The 16,944-nt window shown below is 47.6% G+C and overlaps 1 protein-coding gene and 1 long non-coding RNA gene across 4 annotated transcripts in view; one reads left to right on the top strand and one right to left on the bottom strand.

Annotated features, from left to right (window-relative positions):
- The window catches only part of LOC121936536, an 18,002-nt gene extending 11,616 nt beyond the window's left edge, over positions 1 to 6,386 (bottom strand). The window contains exons 1-3 of the long non-coding RNA XR_006104986.1: positions 4,986 to 6,386; positions 1,930 to 2,047; positions 887 to 1,006 (exon numbers count right to left, since the gene is read on the bottom strand). This is a non-coding gene — a long non-coding RNA (uncharacterized LOC121936536). The remainder of the gene's footprint in view (positions 1 to 886; positions 1,007 to 1,929; positions 2,048 to 4,985) is intronic.
- SH2D3C (SH2 domain containing 3C) overlaps positions 1 to 16,820 on the top strand; it is a 34,881-nt gene extending 18,061 nt beyond the window's left edge. For all 3 annotated transcript variants that reach the window (XM_042478809.1, XM_042478810.1, XM_042478811.1), the window contains 9 exons: positions 7,336 to 7,464; positions 8,419 to 8,867; positions 9,442 to 9,566; positions 10,110 to 10,684; positions 12,573 to 12,688; positions 12,966 to 13,137; positions 13,336 to 13,447; positions 13,801 to 14,007; positions 15,131 to 16,820. In XM_042478809.1, coding sequence (XP_042334743.1) covers positions 7,336 to 7,464; positions 8,419 to 8,867; positions 9,442 to 9,566; positions 10,110 to 10,684; positions 12,573 to 12,688; positions 12,966 to 13,137; positions 13,336 to 13,447; positions 13,801 to 14,007; positions 15,131 to 15,306 — 2,061 coding nt within the window. In that variant the 3' untranslated portion in view covers positions 15,307 to 16,820. The remainder of the gene's footprint in view (positions 1 to 7,335; positions 7,465 to 8,418; positions 8,868 to 9,441; positions 9,567 to 10,109; positions 10,685 to 12,572; positions 12,689 to 12,965; positions 13,138 to 13,335; positions 13,448 to 13,800; positions 14,008 to 15,130) is intronic.
- The last annotated feature ends 124 nt before the right edge of the window (positions 16,821 to 16,944 follow it).

The raw sequence follows: 16,944 nt of genomic DNA, 5'->3' as shown, positions 1-16,944 counted from the left end.
GCTTCAGGGTAAAACCCAGAGTGGTCCACTGACATGGAAGCCCCAGCTGCCCTTGCATTTGTGGCAATACCAATATGAGAGCTTTTAAACTTGAGGCATTTTAGGGCCTTGACATCTCTTAACTTAGCTCTGGGTTTCTACCATCAAACCCCATATTGGTATTGACCCAAACCTCAAAGAGCTCAGTAGCTCTGAGCCCCATGTTTTCCATTTGCATTTCCATGTTTCCTTGCATTCTTGTTTTACGTCAAGTACACTGCGGGGAAGACTATGTCTCTTTGATCCGAGGCAAGGCTTTGGAGCCTTACTCAATGCTCTTCTAGCCGTGCATGAGTTAAGAAAGGTGTGGTACGCCTTAGTTTGAAGTGTGGAGCTGGGCAGGCAGCGCACCTTTCCCATGACACCTCAGTAGCGCAATATTGCATCTCACCATGCCCGCCTTGCCTCCTCCTGCATTCACCCCAACTCCTTGGCTCACCCTCTGTCTGGGTCTTTCAAACCCGGCACACGTGCCGGCTGAACTCCGCATGAATGACCGACGGACTGGGGCTTTTCCAGCTGACAGCAGCATCCTTCCTCCTCCCCGCCAATGGTAGCACACCCAGCCCTTGAAGCAATGACATCATTGGCAGCCAATGGCGGCCCAGCAGAGGGATGCAGCATTGGGAGTGAGATCAGGGAGGGATGGAGAGGTGGAGGTACATGCTGTATACACTCTCACACCCCCATACCTGTCTGCACCAAGGGGTGGCAGAGGTGGAAAACCCGGCACTGCTATTGCACTCTGCAACTTCAGGTGAAGCTACCCTGATCACGTTTGTGTTGGCGCTACATCCGCCCATCTCTGTCTCTCTTCATCTAAAAAGAATAAATCTGGAATACCAACCTGGCAGCATCCGCCGGCACAGTAACTCCTTCACTTCTAGATCTGATGCTCCTTTGCAAAAGAGGACCTTACACCTTCTTGTTTTGGTTTTCCAGAGTCCCAGAGATGATCCTTTGGCTCCTAATTGTTTCTCAGGAAACAAAGAATCTTTATTATTTATTTATTTAATCAGTAAAATTAAAAATATCTATATATCTTGACTGGATGGGAGGAGGGTCCAGATCAACATTCCTTGCTTTGTGCCACCCAGCGTCCCCAGCCTGCAGGGTGACCAGATGCCCTCCTTTTCCCAGTGTCTTAGGATAGCCCTTGCAGGGGAAGAGACAGGGAGGGAAAACTAACAATCTCTATCTGGAAGCAAGATGGGGGATATGTCGCCCCTTCCTTGGCTTCAAGGTTTCCATGTTCAAATTGCTTTGCTAGATTTGGTTGCCGAGATCCCTTTTGTTCCTTGGCCTTAACTCCGCCAAGGTCACCCTTCCTCCTGTCTCAGCCCCTGACTCTCAGCCCCTCCAGCCCCCCTTGTTACTCTCCACAGGGGTCCCTGGCAGAGGCAAAGGAGGAATGCAGGCAACGTCTCAAGCGCATGGTCACCCAGAGAGAGACACAGCTGCACTGAATGGGAAGCAGGAGGCAAAATGTGGCTTCCCACAACCCAGATACATTCTGACATTCGGTCTGGGACACATGTCAGCATCAATCAGGTGTGGTTAAATGGGCTTAAAAACCCATCTATTAAAAAAATGAACCCATTTGGTTCATCTGGCAGCAAGTATTATTCCTGTCTTTCCTGAAGATGGCTCAGGACTGAACCAGGGACCCTCTGGATACAAAAACAGGGCTTTGATCACTGTGATGCCACTCCCTGGGGGTCTTTTTGTTAATGCACATGCACCTCTTTGCCTGCAGCATGAGCATTAAGGAGGTTGTGGCCTATACTTTCCCCCACCGGTGCTGGCATGACTGGTTTGAACATAACACAAGATCAACTGTGTGTCTTCCTCTCTTCCCACTAAAATATATTTAACCAAAAGGAAACACACCTTTCTTGGGAGAAATCTAGAGAGATAGACTGCTGCAGAGGAAATGAAGCAATTCCTCCACCAGGCACAAGGGTGAATTTTAGCCGGGGCAAGCAAAAATATGGCACTGGGGCTGCATCTGGAACAAAAAGGATGGACTGAGTCAGAAAGCGGTAGGCTCCCCTTCTTTGGATCTATTTAAACAGAGCTTGGATGGACATCTTTCAAGGATGCTGTAATGTGCATTCCTGCACAGCAGGAGGTTGGAAAAGATGGTATTCCTTCCAAGAATACCTATTTTTTTCAAAACCAGAACTGGATTTCCAGGCACTTGTACTATGGTTTGGTTTTAATCTTATGGCTTTTTTTGCAGTCCACATGGCCCCAGGGAGGGAAAAATGGCCACTACATCTGCTGCAGCTGCCCACCCTTGCCTTAAATCTTGATTCCTGGGATATTCAGGTACCAGAAGGCACTTTTCTGCATCTATGAAATGCTTAAGAGGACACAGTATCCCTCCACTCCATTACTTCTTACCCATTTTGTAAAATCTTGACGTCTCAGCTCTCTGCCCCATACTTCTGTCAGACCCAAGGGGCCGTGGCTTATAAAATCAAGGTATAAAAATATTGTGGGTGCCCCCTATCCACAAAGCGCACCATCTGCCCCCACAGTCCTCATTCTCCCAGTGAAAAGTTAGCCTTGAGAAGGGTGGTGGGCAATTGTTCTTTCTGCCTTTGGAGCATTTGCTGCTTCCACAGAAAGGGGGAAAGGGAAAGGATGGGGTTGCCTTGGCAACGGCATCTGCTCCGGCCCAGCCACCCCTGGGGAAGGCCGAAAGGCAAGAGAGCTGGACCAGGGTGCTTGCCATTCATTTTTAATCAGGGTTCAAGGAGGCATTTGTTAGTGATGGAGGGAGGCAGGGATGAGGACTGAACCAGAGCCCCTCTTGCAGCTTAAAGGCTGGCCTTTGCTGTTCTAGGGCCATAATAAAGGTCTATTCCATTCTAAAGGCTGGCCTGCAAAGGACTGGGATCTGAGACATGACTCTTAAGTGTACACAGTCCTAATTTGCGGGGCGGGTCCCCTGAGGCATTCCTCAATCTCTGTATGAACTCTCTTGTCATATGTAATGTGTGTGAAGGGGAGAGGACTCTATTTAGCTCCCCTCCAGCCCTAGGAGAAGCTAGGCCCATGATTGAGATGTTAAGAGACCTTCTCAAGCAGAGACCCCAAAGTAACACAGATCCCCTGCCTGAGGCTTTTGCAAAGATGATCTTCTTTGGGGAAGCGTTTCAAGAAATCTTAGGGGAGAGCGAGAGAAACGGGGTCAAGGCTGATTTTTTAATTAAGGCTGGATTCATCTAACATTATATTTGTGCTTTTAATAAGTGCTCCTTCTGTATGTGTTTATGCTGCTCTTACTGGATGTTTTAACGTGCAATGGGTTCTGTCTTTGTCAAGCAGCTTGGGAGGTTAGGGATATAGGGACACAAAAAGTCAAATCCAGAACAAACAGCCTTGGAAGTTACTCTGCCACTTATTCCCATTTCGGATGTACATCACCCCCTTGATTTTAGGTCCAGAACAATCCATTTTGTCTTAAAATTTAGGGCCTTGTGTCTTAAAATTCAACACTGCAAGAATCGGCCCTCATGAAGACTCTGATGATTTACCCACATTCATGCTTAAGGCATTAAGTGCCTCATTCCAGCCTTCCCTAATCCAATGCAAGGCCCCAAAAGTCTTGGACTACAGCTCTCATCATTCTAACCAGTGGCTATGGTAATGAATATTGCAATCCGACCCACCAGGGACGACACTGGGGAAGGCTGTCTTATAGTTCAGTGCTATATGAACTGAACAACTTCAAAGATGGCAATTTGGAACCTCTGTCCAGGGAATAGCACAGAGAAAAATGTCATAAGTCAGAACAGTCCATTGGCAGCAACTTTCCAGGGGTTCAGACTAGAGTCTTTCCAAGTAGTGTGTGAAGATGGCAGGGATCCAACCTGGGCCCTTTCCCCTGCCAACCACATATCTCAGTCTGAGCTGTTGTCTGCCAGCTAAAAGTGAACAAAAGTTCCAGTCCTCATGGTTCTGAACTGAACAAAATCACAAAAAGCGATCTCAGAGAGGCAGACCCACTGGGCGATATAGCCTCTTGCTGCCAACACTGGCAGGCAGCAGCCCGAGTTTGAGAAAGAGGTCTTTTCTTGGATTTGCTGGACCTGCTGCCCTTTGAGGGCATAGTGCCAGTTCTAACCCTGACCACTACCACCTTTCCCTTTTCTCTGCCACCCTTAGATAGCAGAGCATCCGCCTTCGGCCCCTGCTGCCGCTTTCCATTTCGACTCAGTACAGCCAAGACATTACATCATGAGCCTGCCTTTCCCTTAGGGAGTGGAAATGGGCGGTGGGGAAGGGGAGCAGGAGGAATGGAGAGGGTGGGTCTGTATGTTTAAGGCTCAGGTGCGAGGACATTAGCTCTACCCCCCATCCTCGCTCATCTGTATGCAGAAGACTCCCTGTTTAAATCTGTCATTATTATTCATTACACCAGCAGGCTTGACACACACAGCAGCGGGGGTTAACTCTTTTGTGGAAGACATTTCCGCCTGGCTACGCCAGTCTGTCACCAGCATTTTGGGATGGGGTGAGGTGAGGTGTGGGGGGCAAGGAATAGGTGGCTCCCTACCAATTGCTATGTTCCTATTTGGATTTTCCTAACCGCTGTTATGCACAGGTGCACGCAACCAAGCAAACAATACCTTTCTCTTTGGGATCCCCTGGCTTAACCAGGCTGAGAAGTAGAAACCTTGTGAAACCAAAAAAAGAAAATGGAAAAGAATGCAGTCATTGTTAAATCCCTACAGGGAGCAGAGGATTAGGAGGGCAAGCCATGAAAAAGGGAAGGGGAAACGGTAAGGTGTAGGCTAGATCTGCCATGATTAATACAAGCACGCAGGCTTAATCTCTTTGGAAGCTGTAGTGCTTTGGGAGAGATTCGGATATCTTGTAGAAGAGGGCAGAGATGGCAAGGGTACTTAACCAATTTGGACTCACGTGGTACGTACCAGGTGTCCTTAAAATCAAGCGCAAGGCCTCTCACTCTTGCTCTCTCGGAGTGTGAAACCACTGGACTGAGATGGTGAAGCCAGAGGAGGAAAAGAGCAGATGATACTCAGTTGCACAGCTGACCTTCTGAGCATGAAGCAGCATTGAGGGCACAATCTGGAAATAGAGAGCATTGGGTCAGGAACATCAGGAACAAACTCTTCTAGAACATAGCCACATAGTCCAAAAATCCACAAAAACTATGGATGCTGGCCATGAAAGCCTTCGACTTCAGAACGTTGGGTTATATTTGTTAATTTGTTAAATTTATATCACATCCTTCTCTAAAAGAACTGGAACTCGGGGCCAGTTCACAGCATGATTAAAAGGCAAAATATATAGGTACCAACAAAAACGCAATGGCTCAGAGATACACCTATAGGGGACAGAATTAGGGCATCTCCCCAAGTAAGAATTCTGTCACCTAAATGTCTTTTTTCCCTTCAGTTCTGAAATATCTAGTATTTCAGTAACTGAAACCTTCAGCTGAGCCTTTAGAAACAGAGTTTTGGCATCCAGAGAAAAGAGGCAGGCAGAGTGACCAAGGGAATGTGAACGGAGCAAATAGAAGTGTTCTGAGTGGGAACGGTTTTCAGCATCACTCTCTCTGCAGTGCCAGAAATTTGAGGACCGAGGGAAAATGTAAACATTCTTTTAAAAAACAGTCAACCCCCGAAGCCTTTTTCTTCCTCAGTATCAAAAGCCTCCCAGAATAATTTTTTCCCAAAAGTCTTTGCCTGCTGATAGAAGGACAGGAGGTTGGGGACCATTATAGTCTACCTAGGAAGGGATTTTAGAGCAAAGAAGAAGAAAGTTTCCCATATCTTTGCCTGATGTACCTGTGGGAATAAAAGGATCAAGAGAGGAGCTGGTCCTGAAAATCTCAGCAGCACGGTATTTCACATAGCTTGAACCCAGAGGCAAAAGTGTTGCTCCTGAACCCATACCCTGTTGCTTCTGCAGAGTTTGCATCACCATCTCCCTTGTCTTCTGACAGACTAAAATAACACACTGATGTCAGACTCTGTGATAGAGAAGGGGAAGGAAGCTGCTGCTTCTTCTTTTTTCTTTTCTTTTTTTGTCCCAAAGGAGAACTTAAGGTTTCGCACGGGTGTCCCCATTGGGAGGAGGCAGCAAAAACAGGCAGCAGGAGCGGAGGAGAGCTCACTCATGCCGCCACTGTGCATGGCCCCAGAGTTGGGCAGCCAAGCTGTTCTGTCAACGGAGCCTCTGCCGCTGACAGGCCGCTCACAGTGGAAGCCGCTTCACAGCTCATGTTAGCTGACAGGTCTCTTTATCCTTGGCTGGGTTCCCAGGGAGCGGCAATGCTAGCACAGCCAGAGGCAGAGTCGGCACTTGGGGATGGTTCGAATCATAGAGTTGAAAGAAACCCACAGGACCATCCAGTCCAATCCCCTTCTGCCATGCAGGAACTCACAACCAAAGCACTCCCAAGAGATGGCCATCCAGCCTCTGTTTAAAAACCTCCAAAGAAGGAGACTCCACCACACTCCAAGGAAGCCAATTCCACTATCAAACAACTTTTACTGTCAGGACGTTCTTCCTAATGTTTAGCTGGAATCTCTTTTCCTATAGCTTGCATCCATTGCTCCAGATCCAGCAGAATCCTCAATATGACACCCCTTCAAATACTTAAACAGGGCTGTCACCTCTTAACTGTCTCTTCTCCAGGCTAAACATACCCAGCTCCCTAAGTCTCTCCTCAGAGGGCTTCATGGTTGCCAGACTGGGTTGGTTCCGTCCGTCCATCTGAAACATCATCATTGTACCCGAGTCACCAACCTCAATGGGTTTTGGCTGGCAATTTTCGTACATGTTTTATGATTGTAAAAAAAATGTCAATACTAAGATTCCAAAGAGCCTAGAATTACATCCAATGGACAAGTGTTCTCTTCTTTTAAAACAAAGAACCAGCAATTCTGCTTCTTACCTCATCTACTCTGTCTATATGCTGCAAAGTATATTGTCTGTAAAAATGGTTTCTGCTGTTTTCTCCTCACGTTGGGAGACAAATGAGTATTTTAAGCAGTTTGCACCCGGTTTTTGAACATCCCACAATGTTCGGGGAAATCTTTGTGCAAAAAGACATTTTTCCCAATGAAATTTCACATACAGAAATGTGTGTTTTTGTGTGAAAAAAATGCATTTTTGGCACCAAAATAAATCTCATGATTTCCTTGCACAATCTCCTTGGGGCTTTTCCCTTCCAGCCTGACCAGAGAAGGACCAGGTAGTAGCATCGGATGTAATCTCTTCTCTCCTCTCTCTTGATTTTCCACTTCTCTGCAGTTCTCCAAGGAGAAGTACATCCTCGATTCATCCCCAGAGAAGCTTCACAAGGAACTGGAAGAAGAGCTGAAACTCAGCAGCACCGATCTCCGGAGCCACGCCTGGTACCACGGGCGCATCCCACGAGAGGTGAGGAACCGCTGGGAAAACCTCTGGCCCTTTAGCCCTTACATGATGCTAAGCTGTGACTATACTACAGTGAGTGGAAGGGTGAGCTCCTTTGGCATCTGTCAGAGAGAGGGAAGGAACTGGCAGATTTCTGAATCCAAACCTCTGGTTTCAGCCTTTCAGAATAGAAGAAGGACAGCAGACTAAGAGGCAGTCACACAGGTCTCTTGGTCTTCTTCACTTATAACAAGAGGCATAGATCCTGTACTGGAGTTGTGTGGCATACATCTCTACATCCAGAGTTATGCACTAGTTGTGCTACGCAACCTTTGTGTAGCATGGCTCCTGTGTGCAACAGAATGCCCAATCTCATGCACAGTGGCATCACAAGTGCACAACACTATCTCATTCTTGAAATGAATGCAGATCTTCTGCGTTAGACAAAAAATGTCCAGCCGCTTCAGTCAGGGAATGTACACATGCACCTGACACCAGCTGTTGTATTCTCTATGAAGTATAGTCACAATTTCTTCATTTGATTTATTCAAGAAGGGATGCCAAGGCGGGTGGCCATGCTGACTGGAAGTGATGAGAGTTGTAGTCCTATGCATCTGAAGGGCTTCCTATAGACAGCTGGAAGGTGACAGTTAACCAGGGCTGAATATTATCATTTAGTGACACTTTATTTCCCTGCATTTAACTTCTGAAAGAGACATTACATGCATTTAACATATCACCTAAAACATATCTTCATCCTCAATTGGTACAGTTTTAGTTAGCTGTAATTCTCTGAACATGCTCAGAGGCACTGTCTGATTTCCATCTCAGCCATGGTGTTTTCATAGCTGTGGGTTGCTGTGACAGCTGGGTTAATCCAAGCCACTTCTCTCAGCAAGTAAGGCCTGACTCAGGTTCTTTCAAAGCCGGCCTAAAAATTAATAATCTTCTTTCCTTTCACCTACATGGACTTTTCAGGTTTCTGAGAGTCTAGTGCAGAGAAATGGGGACTTTTTGATCCGTGACTCCCTCACCAGCCTGGGGGATTATGTGCTCACGTGCCGCTGGCGGAACGAAGCCCTCCACTTCAAGATCAACAAGGTGATGGTCAAGTCCAGCGAAGGCCGCACTCACATCCAGTACCTCTTTGAGCAGGAAAGCTTTGACAATGTCCCGGCCTTGGTGCGCTTCTATGTGGGCAACCGCAAGCCAGTCTCGGAGCAGAGCGGGGCCATCTTCTACTGCCCCATCAACCGTACCTTCCCCCTGCGCTATTTGGAGGCCAGCTATGGACTTGCCAATGGGAAGCACAGCAGCTCACATGGCCACAACAACCAGAAAGGGGGACACATCAAACGGAGGAGCATCACCATGACCGACGGACTGACTGCTGACAAGATCATCAGGGGCGAGGGCTGCCCAACCAGGTAATCAGAGGTGTACCAGGGGGATGGAGACTTTGAGGAATGCAGGACCTATCTGGGAACAGGGGGCTTCAAAAAAGAACCTTGATGTCTTAGAAATGGGTTCAGGGATATAGGAACTAAGGATAAGGCTATCAGTGGCTCCTGGTCATGATGGTGATCCATAACCTCAGCTGCAGAGAGACAGGGTACATCTCAGTCTCCATTGCTTGCAAGCCCAACAGGAGAGTATTGTTGCTGATGCCCTGTTTGTGGGTTTCCCACGGGGCAACTGGTTGGCCAGTGAAGGAGGAAAAGCATCAGGAAGGCCTTCAGGCTGAAGCAGTGTGGCTCTTCTTATGTTCTTATAGCCCAAGTACACAACTGAAGGAAGAGAAAGAGTGTGCATTAGATCAACCTGGTGTATGTAGATCTTCTGCCTTCCTGTAAAAATGGATTTTTCAGGGTCACTGAATGTACCTTTGTCAAGCATTTGAGGTGTCACAAGATGCTTTTTTGGTATGCCTCTGGGTACCAATCTTCTTAACAATCCTTTGTTACTTGAGTAATGTGGGCCTCTCTCCGCTTCCCTGTTCAGCGTCTCCTTGCCGCATCACCGGGACATCATCCGGAACTGTGCAGTCAGCGTGGATCAAATTCAAGACCTCCACTCCTCAATGTCTCCCATCTCCGAGACTCCCGCAACTCCAGCCTACAGCACTGGTAGGAAGGACTCAACTCTATCGAGTCAAGCTACTGCTTAAAACGCTTTTTAAAAAAATTCTTCAAGTATTGGAAACTCTCCAGTTTTTAATAGTGCAAGTTGTTTGAGGTGTTGTTTGCACATTGTCTTCTGTTTAAGTTTTGTAAACTGCCTTGAAATCTCTTAATCAAAGGCAATCAACAGATGCTCTAAATAAATAAGAGAGAGGAAGAGAGATAAAAGAAATAAGAAGTGGCACATAAATGTTGTTCCTTGTGGTATTAGCTTAGGTTTTGACATGGTGGAGGAAACATCCCAGTATGACAAATGCCCTCTTGTTCATTCTTAAGCATCATCATCCATGCGTCACCCACATAACATGGGAATCTACTCACCCTCTCCATATAGATTTGGGGCCATCTGCAAAATAAAGGCCCATTTAGCTATTTTATGGCAAAGACCTGCTGTTTGACTAGAAAATTCACAAAGTGACTTTGTTGCTCCTTGGCCTGAAACATTACTAGTCTTTATGATAACAAAATTGTTTCCGTTTTTCTTGGCAGTTTCTCGGCTAAAACCCCACGGGGGTCAGGCCAGCAACGGCGCAGCCCCATCGTCCCCAGTCATCAGGCGTTCTAGTGAGCCCCAACTGTGCCAAGGGAACGGGAGCAAAGGTGACCCCTCCGACAGCAGCCGCTCAACCCCGTCCCACGGATACTCCCAGGCGTCTCCCTCTCCCTCGGTCAGCAGTTACAGCGATCCAGACACAGGACATTACTGCCAGCTCCACCCGCCCTCCCCAGTTCAGTGGGACAGGCCCCCAGCGGCAGATGGCAAACCAGTGTCTGCCAAGAGCTACGTTGAGAGGCTAAAGGGAGACGAGACCCAACGAGGCCTTGGACTGAACGGCTCCGAGGCCGAGGCCGGACCCTGGAGAAGGCCAGATCAGGACGCTGCGGGCTTTGTGGTTCCTGTAGTGGAAAGGACCTCTTCTTTCAACCCAGCCGTCTTCCACTCCCTCCTCATCCCCCTGGAAAACAAGCCCTTGGAAATGGCAGTACTGAAAAAGGTTAAGGAACTCCTGGCTGAAGTCGACGCCAAAACTCTTGCCAAACATATCACCCAAGTGGATTGCCTGGTACGAAACGTTGGGGGAGGCGCTTGGGGAAACAAGTGTTGAGGACTTCAACACTCAGAATGCCAGCTTGGAAATTTTGCTGTTTTGGATTGAAACTCCCAGAATCCCCCAGGTCGTATGGCCAATGTGGGCTGGCATGCTATTATTGGCATATGCAGGTGCAAGTCAACCTTATGCCTGCCTATGACTTTTTTAGTCAATGTAGAGGTTGGTATAACTCCCTCCTTCCTAGAGGTGCTGTAGAATTGCTGCAGCCATTTTGTGGAAGGATTGGAGAAGTGTCTGGCTATGACCCTGTAGTCACATGCAAAGCAATCACATCACTTGCCTTAGAAGGTGGTGAATGCTTCTTCTTTGGAGGTCTTCAAATGGAGGCTGGATGAGCGTCTTTCAGGCCTGCTGTAATTGTGTATTCCTTCATGGTTTGCGGTCCCTTCCAATTCTAAGATTCCAATGCTGAGACTTCCAGAAGACCCAAATGGATGTTGTAACTGTTTTACATTTGGCTATGGGGAGTTCCAGAGGGTGCAGTGGCTCAGTGGTTAAGACGCTGACTCTGAGGATTGCAAGATCATCAGTTCAAGGCCCAAGGGTCCCGTGGCGGAGTAAGCTCCCGTCACTAGTCCCAGCTTCTGCCAACCTAGCAGTTTGAAAGCTTGTAAAAGTCCAAGTAGATAAATAGGTAGCACTTTGGTAGGAAGGTAACAATGTTCCATGCACCTCCATTGACCATATGACCACAGAGTTGTCTTTGATAACGCTGGCTCCCTCGCCTTAGTAACGGAGATGAGCACTACCATCTACAGTCGGACACGACGTGACAGCCTTGTCAAAGGGAAAACCTTTACCTACCTTTATGGGGAGCTCCCTGCTCCACCAGGCATGGAATAGCTCCACAAGAGTCCAGGGGTCAGTGAATGACCAGCTGTAACTACGCTGAGTCATACAAAAGGCTGGTCTCTGTGGGTTTCATTACAAAAAGTTAACAGGAAGACCACTGACATGGATGAGAGCCATGCCGAGGTCTCCCCCCAATCTGTGATTGGCCCCCTTTCTGCTCCCCACCATAATTCCAAAACAGGTCCCTAGGAAATGGGTACTTACCATTAGTAGCTGAAGCCTTATTTTGAATACTTGCTAAGCCAGTCTCTGCTGGGACACTGGTCTTCCCTCCTCGTCCCCTGCCTTCCCTGTTAGTACCAAATGTTGGCAAGCAGGCCAAAAGAGGCAGAGAAGCTGCATGTTGCAGAAGCGTCCCCAGAGTCATTCTGTCCTTGGCTGTTCTGGAACAGGCGCTTATCTGCTTCCCCCAGATTGAAGCCGGCGTTTGTTTTCGGAGGGGAGAGGATTTAGCTGGGCCCATCCACAAACACCTTGCGCAGCTGCTGAACCTGCCAGGACAGAAGGAAATCTAGGAAACAAGTGACTCTCCATGATCATGTCCAAATCCACAACTTGGTGGCTCCTTTAGAGGTGTTAAAGGACTCTGGAGAACAAACATGAGCAACTGCCACCTCCCTGGCTGGCCTTTTCCAGATGTTTTAGCTACAAACATCTTTACCCCTACCTGGAAACCAGCCAGAATAGAAAAGAACTGGTTTAACATAGCTGATGCAAGAAATGATGCAAGGGAACATAAGGCAGGTCAATCACATAGATGATGCACTGGAGAAGCAACATGCACCCATTTTACAATGTGCAGCTACTATTTGGATCACATTTTTCTCAGTGTATTTTTTCTAATCTCGATGGGATTCACTCTATAAGCCCCCTGAAACGGGTGGGAAAACAGATTTAGCATTAACAGTACTCCAGATTTCCTCTCTGAGGTCTCCCCTCAGCCCCATCGGAAGAGTGGGATTAAACCACTTTCCTCTCTTTGTTGCAGGTTGCTAGGATACTGGGCGTTACCAAGGAGACGCAGAGGCTCATGGGAGTCAGCTCCGGGATGGAGCTGCTCACCCTGCCCCACGGACATCAACTCCGGATGGATCTGCTGGAAAGGTAAAATGCGAGGGAGAGAACAAGTGGCTGAGAGTGGATGCGTCGTCAGGTGCTGTACTTTCCCTTGGAAAGATTTGCCCTCTTTATAGAACGCATGAGATTCGACATACAGTTTAACATTCTGAGAGCCTAAGTTCTCCACTGTATGTTCAAAGAGTCGTGTTTCTAGCCCTTAGGACTGGAAGTCTACAGTCGAAAGGGCTAAGTTATTGGGGAATTATACACCACTTTGGCTTCTATGATTAGCGTTCTCACTTTCCTTCTTCGTCTCTTTCAGGTTTCATACGATGACCATCATGATCGCAGTGGATATTCTGGGCTGCACAGGGAGCATGGAGGAGCGGGCCTCCCTTCTCCACAAGACCATCCAACTGGCCGCTGAGCTGAAGAGTACCATGGGCAACATGTTCAGTTTTGCTGCTGTCATGAATGCACTGGAAATGACCCAGGTACATATACATAGCCTCCCCCACAATGTGTTTGGCTTGGTCTACATTCTCTGCCACAAAATCTGTTGTGTATCCACTGTCCTTCCCTCGGTGCATTGGAAGACAAGAGTGCATTGAAAGAAGAGCTTTGGATGTTCCCAAAAGCAATGTCAAAAGCATGGCCCTCGTAGCTCATCCCTTTTCCCTCTTGAATTCCAGATCTCACGGCTGGAGCAGACATGGATGGTCCTGCGCCAACGCCATACGGAGGGCGCCATCCTCTACGAGAAGAAACTAAAGCCTTTCCTGAAGAGCTTGAACGAAGGCAATGGTAAGTTTGGGGAGCAGGTTGCCTGATGCGACGGAAGTTGTCTAAGTAATTCAGTTGCTTCCATAGAGAGGGATACTAGTGGTACCAACCAGAAATTATTGTGCAGCTGTCTTTTCCTTCTTCCTTCTGGTAAGAACATTTGGATTTCAATAATTTAAAAAAGGATAAGCAGTGGGAGAAAATGGAACTGAAGACAGCCTTATCTAGGCCAGATATTTCAGACTTATAAGTGAAGGTTTGTGGCGTCTGCCTGCTCTCCCAACTATAGCTGGTCAAAAGGAGTCAGTACTAGGCAAGCTGGCCCCAATGGCAACCCAGCTCCTTATACCAACTCTTTCTTTTTGTCTTCCCAGAAGGGCCTCCGTTGACCAATACTACCTTCCCTCACATCGTGCCTCTCATCACCCTCCTGGAGCGAGACACGGCCCTTCCGGACAATCCGGAGCCCTGGGAAAACTTGGACAACAGCGTGGAGGTAGTCATGGCCCACTTGGAAGCAGCACGGATGGTGGCCCATCATGGAGGACTGTACCACACCAACGCGGAAATGAAGCTGCAAGGTAAGGACGGATTCTCCAGCCAGATCCACTTCCACTGAGAGATAGGTCTGTCTATGCAGAACTTCAAAGAAGCAGGAAAAGGTTAAGGAGGCTGTCAGGGATGAGGGCACTCCCACTGAAGTTAGAAGGGCTTGGAAAACGTGATTTGTGGATAAACTACAAAACGCCCAAAGCACAACAAAAATACAGCTGCTGCTTGTATAATGACTTCTCCAGTCGTGTTGAAAAACACCGTCACCACTGCAGAGATATTGCACTTCAAGGAACTACGGGGCTTTAGGCTTAGATTCACCTAGTAGCTCGACAAGGAAGGTTTTACAAAAAGTGGGCAGCATGCGTTATGATGAATGCCTTTGCCACACAAACAGAATACCTTCTGAATAAATAAAACCAACAGCCCATTATGTGGTTGTTGTTAACTTGAGTTGATCCCGACTCATGGCAACCCAATGGATGACTCTGCTCAGTCCCATGATCTCCATGACTAAGTCTATCCATCTTAACAAACAAACAAGCTTCATTTATATACCGTTTCATACCGCCTAAGCAGTGTCTAAGCAGTTTACAATTGTAAGCTAATTTGCCCCCAACAAGCTTGTGGTCTTCCTCTCTTTCTACTACTTTCCACCTTTCCTTGTGTTATTGTGTTTTGTAATGAGTCCTGCCTTCTCATGATGTGGCCAAAGTACAACAGCCTCCATTTGGTCATTTTGTCTTCCAGGGAGATTTCAGGCCTGATCTGTTCAAGGATCCCTTTGTTTGTCTTCTTGGCTATCCATTATAACCAATTGTAGCATCACTTTCTCTCTCTTTTATGCTGCCTAGGCCTCTTTCTCTCTGCAGTAAGATACAGCGCGCCCGTGCCATACGCAGGCGCACCATACGCAGCCTTGAGCATACGCACTCAAGCTGCGGGGCGCACGCAGGGTGGAAGGCGCGCCGCCACGCACGAGCCCCATTGTTTCCAATGGGGCTCGAGCATAGGCGGAATTCGCCTTACGCGGAGGGATCCGGAACGGATCCCCCGCGTAAGGCGAGGATGAACTGTATTTCAAAAGCCTGACCCGATCTTGCTGGGCAAAGCGTTTATTCACCCCATTGCTCTTGTTTCCTCCTGCTGCAGGTTTCCAGCCCCAACCGGAGCTGCTGGAGGTCTTCCACACCGAGTTCCAGCTGCGCCTTTTGTGGGGCAGCCGGGGGGCCGAGAGCAGCCAGAGCGAGCGCTACGAGCGGTTCAACAAGGTCCTCACTGCGCTCTCCCACAAACTGGAGCCCTCCGTGCGCTCGAGTGAACTGTAGCCCCACAACGCAGACTTGTGAACTAAACCAGCAAGGGAAGCGCGGGCCACAGCAAACCACCTGCGCCTTTTGGGGACGTTGCTTGTGGGGTGGAATGGAGCCCATGGTGGACAAGGAGAATTTCCCATGTCGCAGGTTCTGTCTGTGAAAAGGCAGCTAAGAACGAAGGAGCCGAGACAGAAGATGGACAGAATAAAGAGACTTTTTCTTACAGCATGAGATACTGACAATCAATGTAAACCATAGGATGGGTTGGCTTTCCTCCTGGCAAGGCTCCTCCTCGCTACCACCATCTTTGCAAGCATTATACAGCGATGCATTGCTGAGCTGGGTTGGATAGCTGCCCTTTCTTGGGCAACCGCATCCCAGGCCCATAGCATGGTGCAAAAACTCCCCATCGATGTAACAAGAAGTTTGTTCGGATCTGGGCATAACCAACCTTGAGGCCTCACAACTGCATTCTAGACAAATTGTCTCTATTTGCTGTTTTGTTGATAGGCATCATCTGCACAGCCAATCCTTTATTGTTATTGTTGTGTGCCTTCAAGTCGTTTTGTAAGGTGGACCTATCCTGGGGTTTTCTTGGCAAGATTTGTTCAGCGTTTGCCATTGCCTTCCCCTGAGCCACTGGGTTTCATGGCCAAACTGGGAATCAAACCCCGGTCTCCAAACCCTGGTCTCCAGAGACCGAGTCCAACACTTTTTGATTTGTCCTCCATCATTAAATATAGAAAGGTGTGTTTCCACATGGATGGCTCTCAGTGCTGCCAAAAAACATCCCAGTACATTGTATATTCCTTTTTCACGCCTTAATGGCACGACAATTACACAATAAAAGCCTTATGGCGAAGCATTCGCATCCAGTAATTCCTGCTATGAATGTTTCGGGTCAAAAGGAGCTGAGTTCACACGTTCTTCATTGACACAACCTCAGGTGCTTCGAATCCAAGACGGTCGACATGCTCTTTGCCAAATCACATTCTCTTTGCCTAGCTGAAGGGCCTAATTTATATCTAACAGGAGCATATATAGCTGTCACTTCCCCACATCCGCCCCACAACTTCCCCAAAGCTTTAGGCAAAAACAACTAGCAATGCAGCCTCCCTACACTGAGCATCATGCGTAATGTGTGCTTAGATCCTGCAAAACATGCCTCTCTCCTCCAGGGCTGGATCTATGCCCAGAACCCATCATCCCCATCTTTGCATTCGCAAAAATAAATACTTAATCTTCCCAAAGTTGTCTTTTTACTTGGTTCTGCTTCTCCTTCAGGTCAATTGGTTTCTTGTTTTGAGCCTATTCTGCTTGTAAATAAAACTACTGAAGTGTGTATATAGAAGTATATATTCACATATACATGTGTATATATAAATATATATATGCACACATGTACTCAAAAGGGAATTCTTTGTAAATGAGGACCTCATTCTTCTTCTTTTGTGTGTAAATTAATGTACATAGACCATGGAGTGTCTTTTCTTGATTACGGCATACAATAAAGAAACACTTTTATGCTTTTTTTCTTCAAAAAGGTGCTTTTCTGTGCTAATACACAGGGCTATACAATTATGGGGAGTTTCTCTTCTCTCGAAAACGGTCTCCATAGATTTGATCTCCATCAACATCCGGACAAACTAG

Source organism: Sceloporus undulatus, chromosome 7 (assembly GCF_019175285.1).
Source record: "Sceloporus undulatus isolate JIND9_A2432 ecotype Alabama chromosome 7, SceUnd_v1.1, whole genome shotgun sequence".
NCBI classification, from domain to species: domain Eukaryota; kingdom Metazoa; phylum Chordata; class Lepidosauria; order Squamata; family Phrynosomatidae; genus Sceloporus; species Sceloporus undulatus.
The sequence above is the reverse complement of the archived record's forward strand: the minus strand, read 5'-3'. Positions and strand labels throughout refer to the sequence as shown.